Source organism: Saimiri boliviensis, chromosome 7, assembly GCF_048565385.1.
Source record: "Saimiri boliviensis isolate mSaiBol1 chromosome 7, mSaiBol1.pri, whole genome shotgun sequence".
Classification (NCBI taxonomy): Eukaryota; Metazoa; Chordata; class Mammalia; order Primates; family Cebidae; genus Saimiri; species Saimiri boliviensis.
This window is the reverse complement of record NC_133455.1, coordinates 29,144,136-29,171,544: the sequence shown is the minus strand read 5'-3', so window position 1 is coordinate 29,171,544 and position 27,409 is coordinate 29,144,136. Positions and strand designations below refer to the sequence as shown.

Genomic DNA, 27,409 nt, shown 5'->3' with positions numbered 1-27,409 from the left:
TCTAGTTCTTAAGATGGAAGCTGAGGTCATTGATTTGAAAGCTTTCTTGTTTTATTTGGCACTTAGTGCTATCAATGGTAGGTGACTTTTTTTTTTGGAGACGGAGTTTCACTCTTGTTACCCAGGCTAGAGTGCAATGGCAAGATCTCGGCTCACTGCAACCTCCGCCTCCTGGGTTCAGGCAATTCTCCTGCCTCAGCCTGCTGAGTAGCTGGGATTACAGGCACTCGTCACCACCATGCCCAGCTAATTTTTTGTATTTTTAGTAGAGACGGGGTTTCACCATGATGACCAGGATGGTCTCGATCTCTTGACCTCGTGATCCACCCGCCTCGGCCTCCCAAAGTGCTGGGATTACAGGTGTGAGCCACCGTGCCCGGCCGGGTAGGTGACACTTTAGGCTTTGAATATCCTTCTGCCTGAAGTCCTTCTGCCTCCTCACACTCTGCTGAGACTCTCAAAGAGCCCTGAGAGGGTGGATTCTGGTGTCACACTGCCCTGACAATAACACTCTTGACTCTGCCACTTAATTGCTGTGTGACCTTGCTCAAGTCACTGAACCTCTCTGTATGTCAGTTTCTTTGCCTGTAAAATGTAGATAATAATAGTAGCTACCTATTAATTTTAGAAGTCCAATAGGCTGGACAGTTATGCTCAGATGTGTGGTCAAACATTCTGGATGTTTCTGTGAGGGTGTTTTTGGATGAGATTTAACATTTAAATAGGTAGACTTTGAATAAAACTGACTGCCCTCCAAAATGTGGTGGGCCTCATCCAGTCAGTTGAAGGTGTGACTAAAACAAAAGACTGACCTCCCAGGAGCAAGCTGGAATTCTCCAGCAGATAGCTGTTGGACTTGAACTATATACAATACACTGAACGTTTATGCAACCCCCACCCCCCACCAATTCCTATGTTGAAACCTAATCACCAATATGATGCTATTAGGAGGCCTTTGGGAGGTGGTTAGATCAAGAGGACACAGCTCTCATGAATGCAATTAGTGCCCTTATAAAAGAGGCCCAAAGAGCTGCCTCTTCCCTTCCACCACGTGAAGACACAGCTAGAAGATACCATCTATCAACCAGGAAGTGTGTCCTTACCAGACACTGAATCTGCAGGCACCCGGATCTTGAGCCTCGAAGCCTCCAGGACTCTGAGAAATAAATGTGAGTTGCCTATAAACCACCCAGTTTTTGGTATTTTGTTACAGCAGCCCAGACTAAGATACAACCTTGACTCATATATAATTCTTTAAGGATTAAATGAATTAATATATACAAAGTACTTAGAGCAGTCCATTGCACATATTAAATGGTCTATAAATGTTAGCTGCTATAATGACTACCATCATCATTATTATTCTGAACATAACTACTGTCTTTAGCACCAATTCTCATAGCTGTGAGCTACTGGTCTTGAAGGCCCTCATATGCAGTAAGGACATTAGCACTCACATGTGGATGAAAATCTACTGTTGAACAAACCCTCCCCAGTGGCAAACCTTATTGACAGTAAGACGTAATGGACTGGCATAACATTAGCTAATAGGGAAGTAAGCTCACTAGGTTCCTGAAAGGGAGAGGAGGCATTAGAAAGAAGACAAAGGGAAGCAAGCTGAAGTGACTTGACTTGTCTTTTGCAGTTGTCCTATCACGTAAAGTCTCTCTGAAGTAGAGGCACGTATGGCAAAGATAGGAGAGTAACATATTTCCCAGCTTCCCCAAGCTCTGTGGACCAGGCTGAGAGCAAAAGAAATGTGTCTTCCAGACTCAGATGCAGGATGTTAGGAGAGAAATACTGATAGGATAGAAGCCAGTTTGCTGCAATTGCTTCACCATTTTCAGGTTCATGTCCTGCTCAATCACCAACTCCTAATATAAGGTTTTTGTTTTTTTTTTTTTTTTTAAGAGACGTAGTCTCATTCTGTCACCCAGACTGGAGTGCAGTGGTGCAATCTCTGCTGCCTCTCGGATTCAAGCAATTCTCCCACCTCGGCCTTCCTAGTGCTGGGACTACAGGTGGCAGAGACGGGGTTTCAACACATTGGCCACGTGGGTCTCGAACTCCTGACCTCAGGTGATCCACCTACCTTGGCCTCCCAACGTGCTGGGGTTACAGGAATGAGCCACCTTGCCTGGCCTCCTCCCATAAACTTTCTTTTGCCATGCAAGACTGAGCAGAGGACCCTGGTCTTTTGAGGTTATGAATGGAGCTGGTAGGACCCAGAAGCACAGCAACCCACAGTGAGGGAAGCCCTTGCTGCCCAAGGTAATTCCCCGAATGCAGACATCCTGAGAAAAGTTTGCAGCTCTTCACACACACTTTCATTAACCAGAATTCTCTCCCTGAAATAACTGAGACAAGCCACCTGCTTTAAGACTTCTCTAGATGATGGTCTTGAGCCATTAGCAAAATCATAGAGGATGGACTTTTTTTCATTCATACAATAAATATTCATTGAATATTTACCACGTGCCAGGTTCTGAGTAGTATCTACTAATGGTCAGGATATTCATAAAAGTTCTGTACTGTTTTAAAAGTTTCATTTAAACTTTAGACAACTGATATACTACAAATTAATCTTTCTGTATTTACTCATGAGAGCCTTTTCCTACATCCTAGAATGAAGAAAACACACTGAGCACAGAGCCACAGCCAATCTTCTGGCTCACCGGTCACGTGAGCGAGAAACAAACTTCTGTCTGTAAACCACTGAAGGTTGGGAGTTACCTGTTACTACATGCATAAACTCAGGAAAGCTAAAACACAACAGCCATGCTTTTCATCGTCCTGCATATTAGAAAAACCCAAAAGCCTATTTCCATTAAGAGTTACTTAATAAAGTACAAACACCAGTGACAGAAAATTGAGAACTAATGAAACAAAAGTCAGCTGTAAGAACCACTGAGACATAAAAGTGGGGTTAGTCTGTAAGGTTATGAACCACTGAGACGAAAAAGAGGGGTTAGTCTGTAAGGTTAAGGGAGATGAAGCTTGAATGGGACCTAGTCTTGCAGACGTCAAACGTTAGTATTCTCACATATCCAAAGTAATGCAGAGAAAGGTTTATGTAGAGCTTTACATTCACCCTCATTTCAGTTATGGAAACTGAGGCCCGAGATGGCACAGTGGCCTCGATGCCCAGGTTTTCCACTTCCAAAGTCTTTCCCACACATCTCATTACCTGATAATGCAACACAGTCTTTAATCGGGGCAAATTTAGGGGTGGAAAAGACTAGATAATGCTGATAAGCCTCATCACTCCATATACAGAGCACCCAAAGGACAGCATCCTATATAGCCCACGCGTCCACCAAGCCCCGAAAATACTGGGGACAAAAGCTGACGTCAGCGAAGCGCTTCTAGTCCCGGTGTTCTGATCCTCCACCCTTCCCGAAAGGCCAAGCGGCGGAGCTGGGGCGTCCAGCGAGAAGGGGGTGACCGTGATTGGGCTGCCCTGCGTCACGTGACGGCCAGTAAGCGTGGGATTTGGCTCCGAGGAGGCGGAAGTGCAGTGTGGAAAGGGGATCCGTGGAGGAGGGTAGAAGCGTGGGGGAGGAGCTTGAGTCCAGGCAGTGTCCCGAGTACTGCCAGCCATCGGCCCAGGTCTCTGGGGGTGTCTTACCGCAGCGAGTACGACGCGGTACTACAGAGACCGGCCGCCCGTGTGCCTGGCAGGTGGAGCCGCCCGCAATAGCGACCTCGGGGAATGGAAGCGGAGAACGCAGGCAGGTAAAATGGGGGCCAGCGCCGCCCCTCCCTCGCGCCCCTCGCGCCGGGGTGGACTAGCTGGCGAGCGCGCGCACGCAGGGGGTCTTTTAAAGCCCAGCCCGAGTACAAAGGCCGGGGCTGCGCGTGCGCACTGTGGCCTGCTCGGCCCTTCTTGCCCTGCCGGCGGCGGCGGCGGCGGCGGGTGCGGCGGCCCGGGCTGCTCGGAGGGTTACCTGGTGCACCTATTTCCTTCTTTAGTTCCCTCCGATAACCAGCTGGTTATAAAACATGTTAGTAAGCAACCAGCAGTCTCTGGTTAATGTGTCTTTCTGGGTGTCATTCATGATTGCGTTTCCCATCACCCTCCATTATCGTGCAGAGGGCTGTAAAGATGAGTGTCGAGCAATTTACAGCTCCAAATTTTCCTTTTAAAGTTGGTTGATTCGTTGCGGCTTCCTCCCCAAAGGCCTACGAAAAGTAACGTTAAGGGTCACAGGCTAGATAATTTTGTTTTGAGAGTATGTATACCACTCTGAGTTTTCCAGTGGTCTCGGGGACGATCTTAAGAATACGTTTTTTAAAAGCCCTTTGGAGGAGTCAAGAGCAGGGTTTGCAAAAGCGGAGATGTAGGAATTTAAACTCCTGGCGGAAAACCAAATTTAAAAAAAAAATGGATATGACGACAGTTTTTTAAAAGATAATTATGATTTACATTGAAATAATAAAAGAAACTATCAGAACTAATGAATTATCCTGACTCTCAGTGGCTCGTGGGAGCTGAATTTAGGCAATACAAGGGCCTGTTCATGTCTGTAAAGTTGGCATGGAATCTGATTCTGACATGCTGAGAATTGGTGTTACATGAAAGGACACAGTAAAGTAACCAAAATAAGAGTTTAGGAAAAGAGATACAGACAAAGTGTGGACTTTATCTGGACTTTGTGAATCAAGTCCTGGAATAAATCACTCCACTTCTTTCCCAGAAGAACTTTACAAATAAGAGAATTCACCAAAATTTGTGGAAATCTCTCTTGTGACCTTATTTCAGAGCAGAATTGAAACGTGGGCCAAGAATAAATTACACATTGTAAGACTTTATCCAGGGTCTTAACAGTAAAATAGTAGGACTCCAGTAAAGCTTTCACCTTTAGGAACTGTGGAAAATTCTGTGTAATCTTCTGAAATGACTGAGACCCTAGGTAATCCTTAGAGAGTAGTTCTCTGTCACCCTTAACTGTGCTAATCAAGAAATGGAATGAGGGTTGTAATAAATTTACTTTTTTTTTGAGATGGAGCTTTTGCTCTGTCACCCAGGCTGGAGTGCAGTGGCGCGATCTCAGCTCACTGCAACCTCTGTCTCCCGGGTTCAAGCGATTCTCCCACCTCAGCCTCCGGAGTAGCTGGGATTATAGGTGCCCGCCACCACGCGGAGCTAATTTTTGTATTTTTAGTGGAGACCAGGTTTCACCATGTTGACCAGGCTGGTCTCAAACTCCTGCCCTCAAGTGATCCACTCGCGTTGGCCTCCCAAAGTGCCAGGATTACAAGTGTGAGCCACCGTGCCCAGCTGACTTTTTAATTTAGAAGATTAATTTCAGATATTCAAAGAAGAAAATTCAAATTCCATGACTATAGACCCCTTTCTTTTTTCTTTCTGTCTCACTCTGTTGCCTAGGCTGGGGTGCAGTAGCGCAATTGCCGTTCACTGCAACCTCTAGTTTCCGAGTTTAAGCGATTCTCGTGTGTCAGCCTCCCAAGCATCTGGGACTACAGGCACCCAACACCACGCCCAGCTATTTTTTTGTATATTTAGTAGAGACGCGGTTTCATCGTTTTGACCAGACGGGTCTTGATCTCCTGGCCTCAAGTTATCCACCCACCTTGACCTCCCAAAGTGCTGGGATTACAGACGTGAGCCAAAGCACCCAGCCGAGACTTTATTTTAATGGCAAAATAGTTCAGGAGTCTTAGAAAGTGCTTACAGTCTAAGCAGCCAGAAAGGAATAAAGGAGGAATTTTAGAAGGGTACTAGAGTGTTTCCAATGACCTTCAGTGTGAAAAGGACATTTACCGAAGATGGAAAATTGGATGCCAAATCAAAAGTAACTGGAAGAGAGCAACATGGACCACTAAGAATACAGACGGGAAAGATTAACCCTCAAATGAAAGTAGGCTTTATAGAAATGTTAAGGAGACCAGGAAGGACTATTTCAGTTAGATGTAGACAACAAGAAGAATAAAAAAGATTTGTGTTTTCTACCCAGTCTGCTGGCATACTGGCAGCAGACAACAGAAACCTAAGTACTTTGTTCTGATTTGGATTTTACATCTGCTATGTTAGGAAAATGATTGTCAGAATGGAAATAGCAGAATGAATATCTGTAAGACTTGAAGCTCAAGATAAATGAAGGCATTTAAGAGAAGTGTCAGGTGTTCTAATGGAATCATATGCCCTGGCCTGCATGTGTTGTATTTCAAGGGAGAGGCCAGATTAAAGCAGTGTTTGAGGATTTGTAGCAACTGTAAGAGGCCTGGAAATAAACACATGGATTCCTGTTCTTCCAGAGGTGCAGTCTGTCCTCTATTGACATTGATCCTGAACAACATTTTTTTTTTTTTGGGACGGAGTTTCGCTCTTGTTACCCAGGCTGGAGTGCAGTGGCGCAATGGTGCGATCTCAGCTCACCGCAACCTCCGCCTCCTGGGTTCAGGCAATTCTCCTGCCTCAGCCTCCTAAGTAGCTGGGATTACAGGCACACGCCACCATGCCCAGCTAATTTTTTGTATTTTTAGTAGAGACGGGGTTTCACCATGTTGACCAGGATGGTCTCGATCTCTCGACCTCGTGATCCACCCGCCTCAGCCTCCCAAAGTGCTGGGATTACAGGCTTGAGCCACCGCGCCCGGCCCTGAACAACATTTTTACTTATCAGTGGTTACTGAGCATTTTTAAAAGAAACTCATTGGCTTATGCCTGTAATCCCAGCACTTTGGGAGACCAAGACAAGTGTGGATCACCTGAGGTCAGGAGTTGTAGACCAGTCTGGCCAACATGGTGAAACTCCGTCTCCACTAAAAATACAAAATTAGCTGGGCGTGGTGGCATAACTAGTGACCACTAGACTGCAGTATCCATTCAGAAAGAAAGCAAGACCTACACTAGACAGGCAGCATCAGAAGGATACTGGCAGGAGGTACCTACAGTAGTCATTATATAGCAAATTTATTTATTTTTATTTTTTATTTTATTTTATTTTGAGATGGAGTCTTGCTCTGTCTCCTGGGCTGGAGTGCAGTGGTGCGATCTCGGCTCACTCTAACCTCCGCCTCCCAAGTTCAAGAGATTCTCCTGCCTCAGCCTCCTGAGTAGCTGGGACTACAGGCATGTGCCACCACACCTGGCTAATTTTTGTATTTTTAGTAGAGACCGGGTTTCACTCAGGCTGGTCTTGAACTTCTGACCTCGTAATCCACCGGCTTTGGCCTCTCAAAGTGCTGGGATTACAGGTGTGAGCCACCCCGCCCAGCTATTATAGTAAAATTATATACCAGGTACTGTTTTGGATGTTTTACATATGCCAACTAGCTTAATCCTCATAAATTAAGGATTATTACCTTAATGAATTATTCGGTACTATTCCCATTTTACAGATGTGGAAGCAGGGTAATAAAGAAATTAAGGAACCTCCCCACAGAGCTAGTAAATGGGAGAGCTGAGATTTGAGTCCAGGTGATCTGGCTTCAAAGTCTGCCTCTCTAGCTAGCAAATGTGCTTTACCACTTCTCAGTGGGCAAGATGGAGATGGACTGATGGCAATCCAGTTAGGTGAAGTAAAAACCTGGTTTACTACTGAGAGTCGGGCAGACTGAAGAGAGATCTGTGCTCCTATGCTGTGTGTCTCTTTCCCTGACTTTGTGCCTTTCAGTAGCTTCGCAACTTCAGGGTGCTGATGGCATGCTGATAAAATTTGTGAGTGACTCAACCCTGGGAGGAATTTGTGGAATTGACTGATGGATTGATTCGGAGTCCAGACACATTCTGACTGACTGGAATGGTGAATCATCTTTTACAAATAAGAGGCACAGTTCTGTACTCAGGTGCAGAAAAGTCAGTGAAAGTGTGGAGTGAGGGAGAAGTGATAGAAGGACGGTTTTCATTGATGGGAAACTCAGTGTGAAGCAAGTGTGGGTGCCAGTGCAGCTAGTGTAATGGGTTCTGCAGTTTCTCTCCAAAATGAGCAGGTTGGTAGCCCTGCTCAGTTTCAGGCTGATGAGGCTTTATCTAGAGTTTTGTTTGATTCTAAACACCAAAAATGACCAACTGCTGAAGAAATTTGAAATCGTACTACATGATGAATTATACTTATATAATTTACAGTTTAAGGAATACTGTATGAGAAATGGCTTATTGTAAATCTTAACCCTCAAATGAAAGTAGGCTTTATAGAAATGTTAAGGAGACTGCATGTGATGAATATACAGACCTCCATCTAGCAATATCAAATGGAGTCTTATCTTAGTTATGGTGCTATCCCATCATAATTTACATACCCAGACCCCTTTAGTTGAGCATTTGGATTATTTAGTCTTGTTCACTATTTTGTAATTATTCAGTACGGTATATGCTTTTTTAAGTGATGATAATAAAATGTGTTTAGAAAATAGCAACTTTGGCTGTGTGCAGTGGCTCACACCTGTAATCTCAGGCTCTATGAGAGGCCAAGGTAGGAGGATTACTTGAGGCCAGGAATTCAAGACTAGTCTGGGCAACATAGTGAAACCCCATCTCTACAAAAAATTTAAAATTTAGCCAGACATAGAGACATGTACCTATAGGGCCAGCTAGTCGGTCGGGAGACTGAGGTGAGAGGATTGCCTGTGTCCAGGTGTGTGAGGTTACTGTGAGCTACGATGGCACTACTGCACTCCAGCCTGGGTGAAAGAGCCAGACTCTGTCTCTTAAAAAAGAAAAAAGCAATTTAAATCCCTAAATTAGTGTAAAATAATTGAAGATAAAAGAAGTTGGAAAATCATTAATTTTAGAGAAAACCTTAAAGATGTAGTTTTTTTTTGTGTTTTTTTTTTTTAATACAGCAAATCTAGCCAGGCATGGTGGTGTGTGCCTGTAGTCCCAGCTACTCAGGAGGCTGAGGCAGGAGGATCGCTTGAGCCTGGGAGTTGGAGGATGCAGTGAACTATGATCATGCCACTGCACTCTGGCATGGGTAACAGAGTGAGACCCAGTCTCTAAAATAATAATAACTTAAAAAATTAAAATATAGCAAATTTGAATTAACTGAACTTCTTAATGAACTCTGTGTGGAGTGTGTGTATGTGTGTTTTGAGAAAGACTATCAGAAAATACAGTCAGCCTTCCATATCTATGGGTTCTGCATCCAAGAATTCAACCAACTGTGGATTGAAATTATTTGGAAGAAAAGACAACACTAAAAAATGATACAGATAAAAAGAATACAGGATGACAGTTACACAGCATTTACATTGTATTAGGTATCGTAAGTAATGTAAAGATGATCTAAAGTATGTGGGAGGATCTGCATAGGTGATAGACAAATTCTATACCATTTTATATCAAGAGACTTGAGCATTGTGAATATTGGTACCTGTGAGGGGTCCTGGAACCAATCCCCCATGTACACTAAACAGGGTACATACCACAGTCCATTTTTAGAAAGATTGATTAGTAACTAAAGGATGACTACACAGTTCATCAGTTCCAGGCAGCTATAAAAAATCAATCTACGAGCACTGTATTTCAACAGAAGGTGAGTGCATAATGGAGGCTAGGAGAGAAAAGGGTAAACTCAGGAAAACGAGGGAGAGGGGGAGTGAAGAATATTTGAGGCAAAGGTAAATAAATGATGGAGGGAGAAGAGTGAACAAAGGGCAATAAAATAATCATGCTTGTAAGTTTGACATCAGGAAATTACAGAAAGTAGAAAGTCTTTGGGGTCTGTTTTGAGTCTAAATGGATCTAGTCCTATTTCCTATACATTGTCCACATATGTAGTAATCACTGAATCTAACTCCTCATTTTCATAGTAAGGGAATGGAGACCCCGAGAGGATAAATGACTAAATGCTCTTTTACTGTCCCTCTGATGGAATTATTGCTCAGAAACATTGTAGAATTCTGGATTATAAAGTAGCAGTGATCATTATGCATACAACAAATGTATTTAAGAAATATCCTCACACTGGCTGGGCACAGTGGCTCATGCCTGCATTCTTTACTTTGAACAGAATACTTTGAACAAAATTTAAATTGTGTTCAGAAGAGAGGTTTAGAGGTTTTTTCCTTCATAAGTTCAACACATATTTATAAAATATCCATTTTACATTCCCCTTTAGTGACTTAGTCTGTTTTGTGCTGCTATTTCAGAATACCATAGACTGAGACATTAATAAACAGAGGTTTTTTGGCTCATACTTCTAGAACCAGGGAGATCCGAGATGGAGGGGCTACATCTGGCAAGGGCCTTCTTGCTGCATCATACAATGGCAGAAGGGAGGCAGCACTTGTGAGAAAGAGAAATAGGAAAGGAGGTTGAAGTCATCACTCATCCTGTTATCAGGAACCCTACCCTGTGATAATAGCATTAACCCATTCATGAAGGCAGAGCCGTCCTCTCCTCTTGACCTGATCACCTTTTTTGTTTGTTTTGTTTTTGGTTTTTTTTGTTTGTTCGTTTGTTTTTTTGAGACGGAGTTTCACTCTTGTTACCCAGGCTGGAGTACAATGGCGCGATCTCGGCTCACCGCAACCTCCGCCTCCCAGGTTCAGGCAATTCTCCTCCCTCAGCCTCCTGAGTAGCTGGGATTACAGGCCCGCGCCACCATGCTCAGCTAATGCTTTGTATATTTAGTAGAGACAGGGTTTCACCATGTTGACCAGGATGGTCTCAATCTCTTGACCTTGTGATCCACCCACCTCGGCCTCCCAAAGTGCTGAGATTACAGGCTTGAGCCACCGCGCCCGGCTGTTTTTGTTTTTGTTTTGAGATGGAATCTTGCTCTGTCACCCAGGCTAGAGTGCAGTGGTACAATCTCAGCTTACCTCAACCTCCATCTTCCAGGCTCAAGCAATTCTTCTGCCTCAGCCTCCCAAGTATCTGGGACTTCAGGTGCATGCCACTGTGCCCGTCTAATTTTTGTATTTTTAGCAGAAGCAGGGTTTTGCCATATTGACCAGGCTGGTTATAAACTCCTGACCTCAGATGATCTACCCGCCTCTGCCTCCCAAAGTGCTTTGTTTACAGGTGTAAAGGTTGTAAAGGTCCTACCTCTCTCAACATTTGCATTGGGGATTTAGTTTTCAATACATGAACTTTGGGGGACACATTCAAACCATAGCAGTGGCAAAAAAACAAAAACAAAAATAAAAAACCAACAAAACAACAAAATAACACCACCAATAAAAATCAAATAAATGAAATTTAGGGCTGGGCGCAGTGGCTCACTTTTGTAATACCAGCGCTTTGGGAGGCCAGGGTGGGCAGATCATGAGGTCAAGAGATTGAGACCATCCTGGCCAACATGATGAAAGCCCATCTCTACTAAAAATATAAAAAATTAACTGGGCATGCTGGTACCCACCTCTAGTCCCAGCTACTTGGGAGGTTGAGGCAGGAGAATTGCTTGAACCCAGGAGGTGGAGGTTGCAGTGAGCCAAGATCACGCCACTGAACTCTAGCCTGGCAACAAAGTGAGACTGCATCTCCAAAAAATCGAATCTAGGCCTGGGTGCAGTGGCTCACACCTGCAATTCTAGCACTTTGGGAGACTAAGGCGGGCAATCTCTTGAGCACAGAAGTTCAAGACCAGCCTGGCCAATATGGTAAAACCCTGTCTCTGCAAAAAATACAAAAATTCGCCAGGCGTCAGGGTTTGCACCTATAGTCCCAGCTACTTGGGAGGCTGAGGTGGGAGGATCGCTTGAGATCTCCCACTTCAGAAGTAGCAGTGAGCCAAGATCCCACACTGCACTCCAGCCTGGGTGACAGAGGGAGACACTGTCTCCAAAAAAAAAAAAGAAAAGAAAAGAAAAAATAAGTAAACAGGCAAATAAATTAAAAGAGAATCTTAGATTGGAGGGGATCTGCAGGTAATTAAATACTGGAGGATACTGAAAGTAAGGACATAAAATATATTTGTGAACATCTTAACCCTGTATGGATTGACAGACCTTTCAAGTCTGTCTACTAGAAAATTCCCTTGATCTTATTTCAGAGAAAGTCCTGGCTTGACAGGACTGGTAAGTTTTATCAGTGACACATCTTATCATTAAACAGTGCAAGAGTTAATGTTTGGTTAGTTAGTACTCAGTAAAGGTTGGTGAACATGTACATACAGGACCAGATCTCTCCTCCCCTGTAATCCACTCTAAACAAATATTTCAGTCTGGTTATAAAATACTTGGATCCTGAAGATTTTTGTCCAGCTGATGGTTTGGATTTACGTTTGGATAATTTTATCATTACATTTCATGTTTCATTATTCTTTCAGCTATTGTCTTCAACAAGCTCAAGCTTTTTATACGTTTCCATTTCAACAAATGATGGCTGAAGCTCCTAATATGGCAGTTGTGAATGAACAGCAAATGCCAGAAGTTGTTCCAGCCCCAGCTCCTGCTCAAGAACCAGTGCAAGGTAGTTTCACCATGACAGTGTAGAAAATTAGACATTGGATCAGCCAACTTATTTAAGAAAGGGTCTAATGGTAAATTTTAGCTGTGTTTTAGCATTAAAAAGTCAAATCCACTTTTTAAATACTTAGTATTTGCTAAGCACTCTGACAGATTCTGGGGAATAAAAGAACATGGATCTTGCCCGGGAATATCTCATAATCTAGTTGAGAAAAGTAGTAAGTAAATACACGTTACAGCTCAGCACAGTATGTAGTGAAGAGGGACATGGAATGAGTGCCCTGAAAGCTTATGGGTTGGCTCCTAATTCAGACTGACAGCTCAGAGCCTGCTTCCCAGAGTAGAGCAATAACATCAGAGCTCTGAAACGCCAAGGGTACGGAGGCTTCACCCCCATGAAGATCGGAGTAGGGAATTATCCAGACAGGGAACTACACAGGCCAGGCACAGACACATAGAAGCATGGCACAGCCAGAATCAGAGCAATTCTGTGTTTTTGGAGTCTGGGATGTAACAAGGAAATGGTGAGAGATGTGGCTGGATGGGGACTGTTGAAGCTTATTTTTTATCCTAAAGAATTTATATTCTGTCCTCAAGGCAATAGGGAGCTGCTAAGAGAACGTAAGCAAGGGGTGACTTGACTAGATTGGTACTTTACAAATTAGTCTGGAAATATTAGAGAGGATACATGGGTTGGCAGACAAGTCGGAACTTGGAGGCAGGCCGGGCACGGTGGCTCACACCTGTAATCCCTGCACTTCGGAAGGCCAAGGCAGGTAGATCATCTGAGGTCAGGAGTTCATGACCAGCCTGGCCAACATGAGAAAACCCCACCTCTACTAAAAATACAAAAAATAGCCGGGTGTGATGGCACACGCCTGTAATCCCAGCTACTGGGGAGGCTGAAGCACAAGGATTGCTTGAACCCGGGAGGCAGAGGCTGGGAGACTGCTGTGAACCGGAATCACACCACTGCACTCCAGACTGGGCAATAGAGCGAGACTGTCAAAAAACCTTGGAAGCAAGGAGTGGATTAGGTGAATTGGAGACACTGTTTGAATCATCTAGGGGAGCATTGAGGAGGACCTGAAGGGGTGGAGAAAGAGTTAGGAAACACTCAGAGGGCAGAATTACCTAGCCATGGCTAATGGGTTTCATGTTGGGGGGAGCATGGGGGAAAGTGAGGGAGAAAGGGGAGTCCTTCTGGGTTCAAGCAATTCTCCTGCCTCAGCTTCCCAAGTTGCTGGAATTACAGGTGTGTGCCACCATGCCTGGCTAATAATTTGTATTTTTAGTAGAGATGGGACTATGTTGGCCAGGCTGGTCTAGAACTTTTTACCTCAAGTGATCTGCCTGCCTTGGCCTCCCAAAGTGCTGGGATTACAGGCGTGAGCCACTGTACCTCGCCCATTTGTGGTTTTCTACTGGGGAAGTTGAGTTAAAATGCTTCCCTTCCTTCCTGTTTTTCTATTTTTTTAAATTATTTATTTAATTTATTTTTTAATTATTTTTCTGTTTTAAATTATTTATTTACATTTAGAATTCATATAAAATGATACATAGATACTTTGTATGCCAAGTAATCTTGTGTAGAAAATAATAGTCTATCATTATTTTTCCCAAGAACAGCTGGCAGGGGAAGGAGAGTGGGGGGTGTAGGGGATTGCATGATCCTATTTCTAGGGTGAAAGAAGGGGAGGATATTGCAGAGGAAATCGATATTGGGACTGTAAGAATTTAATTTTGGGGAGATAGGTACAAAAGGTACAGTTGGGTAACTTTTCTGGGAAAGCTGCTAAAGTTTCTAAGTTAAGACTTTCTGCATTTCTGGAAATTGTATTTCAGAGGCTCCAAAAGGAAGGAAAAGAAAACCCAGAACAACAGAACCAAAAAAACCAGCGGAACCCAAAAAACCTGCTGAGTCAAAAAAGTCTGGCAAGTCTGCAAAGTCAAAAGAAAAACAAGAAAAAATTACAGACACATATAAAGTAAAAAGAAAAGTAGATCGTTTTAATGGTGTTTCAGAAGCTGAACTTCTGACCAAGACACTCCCCGATATTTTGACCTTCAATCTGGACATTGTCATTGTAAGATCTTTGTCCTTGTTGGATTTTCTAAGTGGCGTTGCGGGATTTGCTTTACTTAGCAGTTGTCCTTGCAAATAGCATTTTGCTAAAAAGGAGCATTTCTGTGAATCCTTTGGTGGTAGATGGTATCCCTTCATGATGTTGTGTTAAATGGGAGTGTTTAAGAGGGTGGGCTCCAAATTTAAGCTGTCTGGGTTCAAATCCTGTCACAAGTATATTATTGGACAAGCCTTATTAACCTATATAAATACCAGTTTTCTCATTGATAAACCAGGAGTGGTAATACCACCCAGCTCATAGGGTTGCAAGTAAATGAGATAATCCATGTGAATCACTTCGACTGAATGATACCTGTGGAGACTTCATAAATGGTAGCACTGATTTTGAGCTCTTATTTTTGTCAGAAACTGTAAGAAACAGCATGTGAACAATTGTGTAGGTGATGTGGAGCGAGCTTCTTGTTGAAAGTTGAGACCCAGAATTGTGGCTAGACATGGGCTCAGATTGATTGTTCCAGGACATCTCTCTCCAGACTGAAAGCACACCAGTTGGTGAGGGTGAGAGCCCTGGGATCATAAAGGAGTCAAACTGGTTTTTTAAAACAACAGCAAAATTTTTAAAGAAAATCTCTTTCCTGTATATGGAATACTTCATTCAGCCCAAGAGTAGTAATAGATAAATGATACTGCTTATTCTTATGATGCTGCATTTAATTTGTATTGTAATCAAGTCAATTTTATCCACCACTCCTCCATAGAAACCCTAAGGCATAGGTCCTCCTTTTTAAGAGGAAAATGTTTAATTATTTTGTTTTATAGATTGGCATAAACCCAGGACTAATGGCTGCTTACAAAGGGCATCATTACCCTGGACCTGGAAACCATTTTTGTAAGTGGTTACCTTTTAAATTAATTTACTTTTAAATTATAATCTTTGTTAACAGGTTTTTTCAACAACAACAAAAAAAACCAATTGTGTTTTTGAAAAGAAGGAGACTGTAAATACACATTCATGTTTCATGTTCTCTGTATGTGTGTCTGTACATGAAAATAAGAGGATTTGAAGTGATATGTCACTTAACATTTTAGTCTACGAGAGTGGAGGGACATGAATAAGAATACTTACTCTTTTTTGGCGGGGGATGGAATCTTGCTCTGTCGCCCAGGCTGGAATGCAGTCCCGCGATCTCGGCTCACTGCAGCCTCTGCCTCCGTGGTTCAAGCGATTCTTGCAGCCACCTTCATAGCTGGGATTATAGGCACATGCCACCACACCCAGCTAATTTTTGTATTTTTAGTAGAGATGGGGTTTCACCATGTTGATCAGACTGGTCTCGAACTCCCGAACTCATGCTTCCCACCTCAGTCTCCCAAAGTGCTGGTATTACAGGCGTGAGCCACCACGCCCAGTCATACTTTCTCTTTTACTTGAATTGTTTCTAATGAGTTGTACTACTTTTTAAAAATAATTTTTAAAAAATTGTTATCTAAGGCCGGGCACGGTGGCTCAAGCCTGTAATCCCAGCACTTTGGGAGGCCGAGGCGGGTGGATCACGAGGCCGAGAGATCAAGACCATCCTGGTCAACATGGTGAAACCCCGTCTCTACTAAAAATACAAAAAAATTAGCTGGGCGTGGTGGCACGTGCCTGTAATCCCGGCTACTCAGGAGGCTGAGGCAGGAGAATTGCCTGAACCCGGGAGGCGGAGGTTGCGGTGAGCCGAGATCACGCCACTGCACTCCAGCCTGGGTAACAAGAGCGAAACTCCGTCTCAAAAAAAAAAAAAAAAAAAAAAATTGTTATCTGTAGGCATAGTAAATGATTGTTTAGTACATCTTTGTGGCAGTGCAGACATAATACTAACTTTTCCAGATTTCTGGTAATTATTTTCTGGAAGAGCGTAAAATAGTACTAAAGACTCCTATTTTTAGAGTAAGCTTTAAAACCAAGTATAGGCCAGATCTGGTGGCTCTTGCCTGTAATCCCAGCACTTTGGGAGGCTAAAGCAGGAGGATCACTTGAGGCCAGGAGTTTGAGACTAGCCTGTACAACATAGCAAGATCTCATCTCTACAGAAAAAATTAAAAATGAGCCAAGTGTTGTGGTACACACCTATAGTCCCAACTACTATGGAGGCTGGGTTAGAAAGATTGCTTGAGCCCGAGAGGTTGAGGCTGCAGTGAGCCATAACTGCTCCACTGCACTCCAGCCTAGGTGACAGAACTAGACCCTGTTTCAAAAAAACAAAAACAAGAAACCAAAAAAAAAAAAAAGCATAACTACTGTTGCATTGCCCTCTCTATATAAGTTGTCTTATATATTCACTACCTAATAGATCAGTGTATGCAGTATACTCTCAGGAAATTCTAATTGATTATCTAATAATAACATTCAAAACATTTAGGGCAATTGATAGTAAATGTGTTTTGGGAATTAATAATAACATATTTTTCCTATTAGTTTTAAAAAATTCTTCTTGGCCAGGTGTGGTGGCTCACGCCTGTAATCCCAACACTTTGTGAAGCTGAGGCAGGTAGATGACTAGGTCAGGAGTTCAAGACCAGCCTGGCCAACATAGTAAAACCTGTCTCTACTAAAAATACAAAAATTAGCCAGGACCAGGGTCATGTGCCTGTAGTCCAGTTACTTGGGAGGTTAAGGCAGGAGAATCACTTGAATCCAGGAGGCAGAGGTTGTAGTGAGCCGAGATCACGCCACTGCACTCCAGCCTAGGCAACAGAGAGAGAATCTGTCTCAAAAAAAAAAAAAAAGAAAGAAATTCTTCCTTAGGGAAGTTTGGACTTTTAACTTGCTTCACTGTCAAGGTATTTGAGTGTTGTTAGTTTAGTGCTGTATGTTTATGTATGAGATGGTGGTATCACCAATGTAAAGCAAAATAGTCTCAGTTTCCTAAACTGAGTTGCTGTATATTCTTGGGCAGGCATTTGCCTTAACCCCCTGTTAAAAGGAGATAATAATAGTATCTCACAAGATAATTATGATGACTAAATCCAGGCATGGTGGTTCATACCTGTAATCCCAGCACTTTGGGAGGCTGAGGTGGGAGGATCACTTGAGCCCAGGAGTTCAAGACCAGCCTGGGCAACATGGGGAAACCCCAACTCTACAAAAAAATACAAAAATGAGCCGGGCTTGGTGGTGTGTGCTTGGGGTCCCAGCCACTCAAGAGGCTGAGGTGAGAGGATTGCTTGAGCCTTAGTGGTTCAGGCTACAGTGAGCCGTGATTGCACCAGTACCCTCCAGCCTGGGTGACAGAGGGAGACCCTGTCTAAAAAAAAAATGATGGAATTTTCATTTTACAGGGAAGTGTTTGTTTATGTCAGGGCTCAGTGAAGTCCAACTGAATCATATGGATGATCACACTTTACCAGGGAAGTATGGTATTGGATTTACCAACATGGTGGAAAGGACGACGCCTGGCAGCAAAGATCTCTCCAGGTAAGTATACAGCATTGGCTATGCTGCTGCCTGAAATACGCTAGGAACATCGTATGTATCTAGTTCAAGGTGAGCTCAACAAATGTGTGATACGATCTTTCCTTGAAAGCTGAATGTAGTGTATTACAAATATAATATAGTATATTTATAGTATATAGTATATTACAAATATATATAAATATTGCCATATTTATATTTTTGACTACTTTTCAATTCAATTTTAGTAAAGAATTTCGTGAAGGAGGACGTATTCTAGTACAGAAATTACAGAAATATCAGCCACGAATAGCAGTATTTAATGGAAAATGTAAGATTTACTTTTAAATTTTATTTCTTTTCTTTGCTAACATTATGGGCAATGTAAATATGTTTGTATTTCATTGTAGGTATTTATGAAATTTTTAGTAAAGAAGTTTTTGGAGTAAAGGTTAAGAACTTGGAATTTGGGCTTCAGCCCCATAAAATTCCAGACACAGAAACCGTAAGTCCCTAAAATTGAATTTGTAAATCAGTGAAATGTGAAATTCCTTTCTAGATAATTTCCTTATTTGTTCTGTCCATTGTAATTTATGCCGTGCAAAAAAAATACACTGTATTTTGTTGAATAATAACTATAATTCAGCTTTAATAGTTGTAAATTAATTCAAATACTATTAGGGTTTATTAGAAAGAAGAACATTTGTCAGCTAAATGTCTTCATGTTGTTACTCAGCAAAAATACTGAGAGGAACTGGCTCATATGCAACATTCAGAATACATTTAATGGCATGTAGTTGTCAAATTCAGATGGTTTAGCCCTTGTACTCAGTTGTGAAACAAACATGGAAACGCATACATGATCCTGATTAGGAATACTAATTGCCCCATTTATATATCTTAGCTCAACTAAATTTTAGAGCCGTATAAGTAATACAATTCAGACAAGCCTCCAGCCAACCTAACTGGCATTTGATACCGGTGTCTCATACACAAAGTCATCATGAAGTAACAATGTTTTTCAATGTCTTCTCTACAGAATACTTTGGCATTTGGTTCCAATTTTGCTTCTTTAATATAGTTTCAAGTTTTGTTTACAGCTTTAAAAAACAACACAGTGCACAGATTTACATGTTGTATATATAATATTTTAATTGATGGAGAAGCTAATTTGCTGACAGGTTTTTGTGGAGACCTAAAAATGTTTCTGCCACCTACATACATTTAAACTTCTCCTTTTAATTTTTTTGTTTTTAATTTCTTATAAATATGCAATTGGTGTGTTTTATCATAGCACCAGTGTTTGCTTAAATGAAGACCCACCTTTGTCCACTTGGTTAAAATTGTACAAGTTCACTACTTTCTGTAGGGTACTGTATCATTCTATGTTAAATGCCAGTCGAGGCCAGATGCAGTGGCTCATGCCTGTAATCACAACACTTTGGGAGACCGAGCAGGTAGATCACCTGAGGTCAGGAGTTCGAGACAAGCCTGGCCAACATGGTGAAACCCTGTGTCTACTAAAAACACAAAAATTACCCAGGCATGGTGATGTGCACCCGTAATCCTAGCTGCACGGGAGGCTTTGGCAGGACAATTGCTTGAACCCAGGAGGCAACTCATTAGGAGGAGGCTATTTTTTACTTACTGACTTGGTAATAAGTCAGTATTACAGATTCAAACTTAAACACAACTACTTTTATTGATTTTTACATATATTTATATGTAGTTAAGTATCAAATTATTAACCCAAATAAAGACAATATTCTAATCTCAATATGAGTGAATTCAATAGAATTATAAGATTTCTGAAATTATATAATGTTGCAATTCTAGCTCTGCTATGTTATGCCATCATCCAGTGCAAGATGTGCTCAGTTTCCTCGAGCCCAGGACAAAGTTCATTACTACATAAAGCTGAAGGACTTAAGAGATCAGTTGAAAGGCATTGAACGAAATATGGATGTTCAAGAGGTGCAGTATACTTTTGACCTACAGCTTGCCCAAGGTATGTTACTGTCCTCACTCCTTTTATTCATTTTGTGTGTGTGTGTATATATATGTATATATACATGCATACACATTTTGTGTGTGCCCATATACATGCATGTATACATATATGCATATACTATGTATAGATAGACGTGTCTTACATGTATACACATATATACATAGATATATACATGTGTACACACAATGTGTGTATATACACATATGTGTATGTACGTATATACACACACATTACAGAAAGTATGTTGCGGATTTAAAAGCAGAAAAGAAAACGATTTTTTTCTTTTTTCTGATAATGGATATTAGTCACTGTTAAAATCTTGTTTTATCAAGGTCTTCCCTCTACTCTGGCATTCCTGCAGATAATTCACCTGCAAAGTGCCAGAGCAGAGTTATATAAAAGATATTATACCCCACCTAAAATTGAATGTAAGAGGTTTTTACAATTCTTATGTGTTCATTTAGTATATGCTATAAGTTTAAAAGATTAATAGAGATGTATCTCAGTGTATATGAACATTCAAGAAAAAGAATTGTTCATGATTTCCGAATAAAGGTATTTTCAGAATTGTTGTAGAAAATCAGTTTTAAATCCTTAAATCCTTTTTACTCTCCTCACAGAGGACGCAAAGAAGATGGCTGTTAAGGAAGAAAAATACGATCCGGGTTATGAGGCAGCTTATGGTGGTGCTTATGTAGAAAATCCCTGCAACAGTGAACCTTGCGGCTTCTCTTCAAATGGGCTAGGTATGTTCCCCTCCACACATGTGTTCCTTTCAAAGATGGTTTTGTCAGGATTGGGGGAAGAATTTTAATAGAAGGAGAGTAAATTATTGAAGGATGGGAATGGTAATACCAAATTTTATTTAGTAATTAACAGTGAAAATTTGATGGTTATTTAACGTTGAATTACACAGGTTTTTACAGTGCATTTTCTTTAAGTCATGAACTCTAGGCCACCCTAGTTGCATTTTCCTCCTTTAATAACAAATAAGAATTAATAACAAATGAGTCCTGTATCTGAAAATAGAACAGAAACTTACCGTTGTATTCAGGAAGCTTGTTTAACTATTTTAATAATCATTCTCCTTCACTAGACTGTTAAACTCTCCTACTTGATCATTTAAAACTTCCAGGCCAGGTGTGGTGGTTCACACCTGTAACCAGCATTTTTGGAAGGCCAAGGTGGGCAGATCATTTGAGGTCAGGAGTTTGAGACAAGCCTGGCCAGCATGATGAAACCCCGCCTCTACTAAAACTTACAGAAATTAGCTAGGCATGGTTGTAGGCACCTTTAATCCTAGCTACTTGGGAGGCTGAGCCAGGGGAATCACTCAAACCTGGGAGGCAGAGGCTGCAGTGAACCAAAATCACGCCACTGCACTTCATCCTGGGTGACTGAGTGAGATGCAGTCTCAAAAAGAAAAAAAATTCCAAATAAGCTGATGCGGTGGCTCACACCTATAATCCCAGTGCTTTGAGAGGCTAAGATGGGGGGATCACTTGAGCCCAGGAGTTGAGGCTGCAAAGAGCTGTGATTGTGCCACTACATTCCAGCCTGCGTGACAGAGTGACACCCAGTCTCTATTTTTAAAAAGGCAAAAATGTCTAAATGGCATAAACTAACTTTGGTTTTCTTTTCTGGCAGTTGACACTTCAGAGTTACAAGAAGAATCAGTTTTCAGTGGCATTCCTAATGGGCAGTGGATGACCCAGTCTTTTACAGACCAGATTCCTTCCTTTAATCATCACTGTGGAACACAAGAACAGGAAGAAGAAAACCATGCTTAAGAATGGTGTTTCTCAGCTCTGTTTAAATGCTGCAGTTTTAATGCAGTTGTCAACAAGTAGAACCTCAGTTTGCTAACTGAAATGTTTTATTCATATTTTTCTCTAGTGGTGTAACTGTAATGTAGAGCAGTTGTGTGGTAGTATGAACTGTATGAACCTAAGTCGTTTGGAAGAAAAAGTAGAGTTTTTGTATCTAGCTTTTGTATTTGAATTAATCATCATTCCAGCTTTTTATATACTGTATTTCATTTATGAAGAAATTGATTTTCTTTTGGGAGTCACTTTTGATCTGTAATTTTAAAATACAAGTCTGAATATTTATAGTTGATTCTTAACTGTGCATAAACCTAGATATACCATTACCCCTTTTATATCTAAGAAGGGCATGCTAACAATAATTACCACTGTCAGGCAAATGTGTTGATTTTTGTATATGAGGTTGAGCCTCAGTGGAGTCTCATTTGTTAGTTTTTAGTGGTAATTAAGGGTAAACTCAGGGTTTCCTGAGTTGTGTGCACACTCAGACCTCTTTGCTTTACAAGTGGTGTTTGTGAGTTGCTCAGTAGTAAAAACCAGCCCTTACCTGAGAGAGCCCGGGCTTTGACCTACTCAGTCCTGTGTATTAATCCTCTGGTAGCCAGTGACTACTCTGGAGTGGTAGGTTCCAGAGAATGCAGTAAACCTTTTGCCACCCATCTATGTTTTATTTGAGACACATAAATATGATAGAGAAGGAACTGAATTTCTCCGTTAATATTTATTACCATTCTAGTTTTATCTTCCTTGGCTTTAAGATTGTGCCATGGAAGGTGATAAGAAATGAACTTTTAGGCTCAGCAACAAGATGCTGGAGATACTTGATAATCTCATTTAAACTGGTGCTTTACGTACATGAGATGTACTAAAATACGTAATAGAGAGTTTTTCTTGCTAGGTAAATCCAATAAGCCAATAATTTTTAAAATTCTTTATCTGCATCATTGCTGTTTGTTACTATAAATTAAATGAACTTCATGGAATGGTTTAATACATACCTTTGTGATTTTCTATTGAGTTTTCCGTGGTGCTACAAATAATCCAGACTACTAGGTCTGGTAGATATTAAAGCTGGGTGCTAAGAAATGCCATTTGCATTCACTCAGTCACTCCTAAATACTCTGATTTCATATATACCCAGAGAGCATGCTGTTTTGTCAGTATAAAATATTTATGAGGTCTCCCCCACCCCCCAGAGGTTATATGATTACTCTTCTCTTTATAATAAGAGAAACAAATTCTTGTTGTGAATCTTAACATGCTTTTTAGCTGTAGCTATGATGGGTTTTATTTTTCCTTAAGTCTAGGTCAAGCTGTGTGAAAGTCATTTATGTTATTTAAATGATGTACTGTACTGCTGTTTACATGGACGTTTTGTGCAGGTGCTTTGAAGTGCCTTGCATCAGGGATTAGGAACAATTAAATTATTTTTTCACGGGACTATGTAAAGCATGTAACTAGGTATTACTTTGGTATATAACTATTGTAGCTTTACAATAGATAGTTTATTTGAATGGAGAAAATACCCTTTAAATTATGACAGACATCCATTAGAAATGGGTTTGGGAATTTTCCAAGCATACAATAATGATGTTTTTCCTTAACACAACAGATGAATAGTAAATGTTGATATATCCTGTACATGACAGTATGAGACTTTTTCATTAAATAATACTGAAAGTTTTAAAACTCATTTGAAAGTCTGATGGCTTTTACAATAAAAGATACTAAGAATTGTTATCCTTAAGTTACAGGCTTTTTCTGTAGCAAGACTTAATGATACTCTTTCTCCCTTTAAACCTGAGGTCTGTTTACCTTCTATTATATTTAACATGAACAATAGTAACATGATGAAACTCATAAAAATCATAAATATTCTATTTTTCATACATCCAAATTTTAAATGTAATAGTTTTATAAAAGAAAAGATTGGCAACCTGTTAAAAAAAAATCTACATGTGAAAAATACATTTAGAAGTTTTAAAAATTGATGAATATAATTGTCATTCAGAATTAAGCAGATTGATGGCTGGTATCTAGATGGATCTATGCCTTTATGTTTTTCAGTCACATAATCTTGATTTCCATAGTTAACACATGTACTTAAAGGGTGACTCACGCCTTTAATCCCACCACTTTGGGAGGCCAAGGCATATGGATCACAAGGTCAAGAGTTCAAGACCATCTTGGCCAACATGGTGAACTTAAAAAATATAAAAATTAGCTGGGCGTGGTGGCGTGGGCCTGTTGTCTCAGCTACTCAGGAGGCTGAGGCAGGATAATCGCTTGAACCCAGGAGGCAGAGGTTGCAGTGAGCAAAGATCACGCTACTGCACTTCAGCCTGGTGACAGAGCGAGACTTCATCTCAAAAAAAAGAGTAAATTAATGCTTATATGGTCCAAGGTACAATTTTCACACAGTAGTTTTTGGTTTTTATATTGTGGATCATATGTATCAAAGGTGATGTTCATAAAAAACGTTATAGTAGGCTACAAAGGGGCAATTCCACATTTCTATACAGGGAATATTTTAAGGGTGGAGTCATATCAGCTATGATGATTGAGTTTAAATATCCCTGCAGGGTCAGGAACAAACCAGCTTTCCCATAAGTCGTTGTGAACACTAGGATAGTCCCAAGGTTTATGTCTTCCATTCCAGTGGAGTAACTTAGCTTCCTGCAGAAAATGCTCCGAATATCTGGCATCTGGATTCCAGCCTTCATTGTGTTTAGAGAAAAAAAATAGGCTTGTTAGAGAGTAACTTTTTTGTATTATAAATTGAATACAAGTTCATGGTTTAAAAAAAAAAAGTAAAGAAAAAGATTATACAGTGAATTTTCTACCCACCCCAGATCGCTGTTAGTCTTTTGTGCAGGCTTCTAGTAATGTTATTGTATTGTCTGGCCTGTATGCATATATATATATATATATATTTTTTTTTTTTTTAACAGAAGACAAGATACAGCATATTCCTACCTTGCCTTTAAACAAAATATTTTGTTTATTTATTTGAACATTGCCTTTTAAAATTACTGTCTTTGAAAAATTTCCACAGCAGTACATGTGGATTTACCACATTATTTTTAGTGACTATATAGAATGATATATAATTATTTATTGACCAAGTTCCTTATTAAGGACATTTAGATTGTTTTTATCCTCTCATTAGCATAAACACAGCAATGAACAGCTCTCTATATATGTCTGGTGTATGTGTACAAACATATCTGTAGGATAAAATATTGTAGGTGGAATTGCTAGATTGAAGGGTGTGTGCCTTTTCAATTTTGATAGAGATTGCCACATTGTCCCCTAAGAAGTTCTATTAGTTTTCCTCTCACCCAAGAGTTAATAGGGGTTCTTGTTTCTCTGCATTTCATCTCCTTAATGAAAAATGGCAACATTTTCTTTTGAACAGTCTTGTCTTCTATGAAATGTGACTAAGATCTACTTTTTAAACAAACAGCCATCCATCTCCATCTGAATATTACTCCTCTCATAATTAATCACTTTAAAGAGACGATGCATTTACCCTAACATTGCCATCGTTTAGAATATTTTTTAGAATACCGATTCTAGAATTACATTAAGATGGTGTGCATGTAAAATTTAAAAAATTATAGTGTTCAACTTTCCATGCAAAGGAATTTTATTTGTTTTTTTTAAACAGCTGAGGCCTGGTGCGGTGGCTCACACCTGTAATCCCAGCACTTTGGGAGTCTGAGGCGGGCACATCACAAGGTCAAGAGATTGAGACCATCCTGGCCAACATGGTGAAACCCCGTCTCTACTAAAATACAAAAAAATTAGCTGGGCATGGTGGCACTCGCCTGTAGTCCCAGCTACTCAGGAGGCTGAAGCAGGAGAATCACTTGAACCTGGGAGGCGGAGGTTGCAGTGAGCCGAGATTGTGCCACTGCACTCCAGCCTGTTGACAGAGCAAGGCTCCATTGCAAAAAACAAACAAACAAACAAACAAATGCTGAAAAGTCCATTGAATTACGAGAGGGTTGATTTGCTAGGGTTATGTTATGTATGATGTTAACAACAACACGACCTGGCATCTGTTACTAATAAATAGCTGTGAAGGCAGCTGCAGAGGAGAAACTAGTTTTTTCAAGCTATAGCAGCATAATCAAAATAATTATCAATCACCAGAGTCTATACAAAGGAAATATTCATTTGGGAAGAGACACTTCGTGAAATGTCTCTAAGTAAGGCATCCTCATCTCAGCTTCATAACTGAAGGGCTGTGTGGAGCTACCTTAGAAGGGCTTGCAATTTGGGTGATGAAAATGCTTTTAGCTAAACATATTTTGTAAATTTAAAAACTCTCAAGCCTGCCTGGCCCAAACTTAATGCTCTCATTAGTGTTATGTTGCCCTTCTGCCTCCAGAACACCCTGAAACCAGATCATTTTTTAAATGATTTTTGTGTAGATTCACTTTGCACACCAACCCTGATTCCAGAAACTTCAGCACAGACGGAAGCTTCATTCTACAAAGAAAAATGACATCTTTGTCTTGAGAATGTCCCTTCCTACTTGTCAGTAAGTTGAATATTTCTCTTTTTTTCTTTTCTTTTTTCTTTTGAGACAAAGTATAGCTCTGTAGACCAGGGTGGATGGAGTACAGTAGCATGATCTCTGCTCACTGCAATCTCTGCCTCCCAGGTTCAGGCTATTCTCCTGCCTCAGCCTCCTGAATAACTGGGATTACAGGCGCATGCCATTTTTTTTAATTTTTAGTTTCACCATGTTGGCCAGGCTGGTCTTGAACTCCCGACCTCAAGTGATCCACCTACCTCAGCCTCACAAAGTGCTGGGATTACAGATGTTAGCTACCGTGACTGGCCTAAGTTGGATATTTCATAAAATGTAATTCTGAGTCTCTGTTTCAAGATCATACAATGCTGTCACATTACTGATGTAAGCTCTGCATAGCTGTTCCTACACGTTTTTAAAAATAGACCTACTTTGATGGGATTTTCTGCACACGGAAAGGTTGATACTGGACCTAATGGTGAACCTGACGTGACTATAAATCAAATCAGACAGACCACTGACTTCCCTGTGGCACTCTTTTGTGCATACGTATGCTCAGGAAAATCAGAGGATTCTGGTAATGATGCAGAAGCAATCCACAGAATCATCGAGAGCAGACAGTAACTCTGCCTCCACAATTACGTCCTTTCTTCTAGAAAGGAGATTATGGGACATGACACCTTGTAGGGTCATGAGAATTAGAAATAATATTCACCTTCCTTAACAGAACTTAATCCAGTTCTTAGCAATGTAATGGGAAGTTGGTAAATATAAGTCCATATCCATTGCCTCTAATTCTAAAATAATCCCCAAAGGTCTGAAAACAAGGTTTTTAAATACCTCCTTTGGCAGTAAAACCTAGATCCCACTCAGCACCACATTACCTTTTTAAAATCCAAACCCTTTCTAAACTAAACATGTCTGGCCCAGTGGTTTTGGATAAGGGATTGTGGCCATGTGTTAGAATGGAATGAATGTGTCCTCTATGCTAAGCAATTTACATATATGCAGTAGCTTGCCCAAAATCATAGTTGGGATTCCAATCTATATCCTAAAACCTACACTTGTGTAGTGAATAAAAGACTTAAGGAACTCACAGTACAGAGTCAACTGCTTTTTAAAGGATAAA

At 40.8% G+C, this 27,409-nt stretch overlaps 2 protein-coding genes across 12 annotated transcripts in view; one reads left to right on the top strand and one right to left on the bottom strand.

The window, feature by feature from the left end:
• The first annotated feature begins 3,497 nt into the window (after window positions 1–3,497).
• On the top strand, window positions 3,498–23,477 carry TDG (thymine DNA glycosylase). 3 transcript variants are annotated; one of them, XM_074402310.1, is made up of 10 exons: window positions 3,498–3,731; window positions 12,240–12,382; window positions 14,224–14,465; window positions 15,284–15,353; window positions 17,789–17,924; window positions 18,149–18,231; window positions 18,311–18,405; window positions 19,737–19,908; window positions 20,532–20,657; window positions 21,559–23,477. In XM_074402310.1, the coding sequence occupies exons 2-10, from the start codon at window positions 12,289–12,291 to the stop codon at window positions 21,699–21,701; spliced, it is 1,161 nt and encodes a 386-aa protein (XP_074258411.1). In that variant the 5' UTR covers window positions 3,498–3,731; window positions 12,240–12,288; the 3' UTR covers window positions 21,702–23,477. The 3 variants fall into 3 exon arrangements, with proteins under 3 accessions (XP_074258411.1, XP_003929673.1, XP_074258412.1); XM_003929624.4 differs by having other exon boundaries at window positions 3,508–3,735; XM_074402311.1 differs by lacking the exon at window positions 3,498–3,731 and adding an exon at window positions 6,541–7,769.
• Window positions 20,756–27,409, bottom strand: part of GLT8D2 (glycosyltransferase 8 domain containing 2) — a 70,993-nt gene continuing 64,339 nt past the window's right edge. For all 9 annotated transcript variants that reach the window (XM_074402312.1, XM_010340233.3, XM_010340236.3 and 6 more), the window contains one exon: window positions 20,756–24,454. In XM_074402312.1, the coding sequence (XP_074258413.1) occupies window positions 24,285–24,454 (170 nt within the window). In that variant the 3' untranslated portion in view covers window positions 20,756–24,284. The remainder of the gene's footprint in view (window positions 24,455–27,409) is intronic.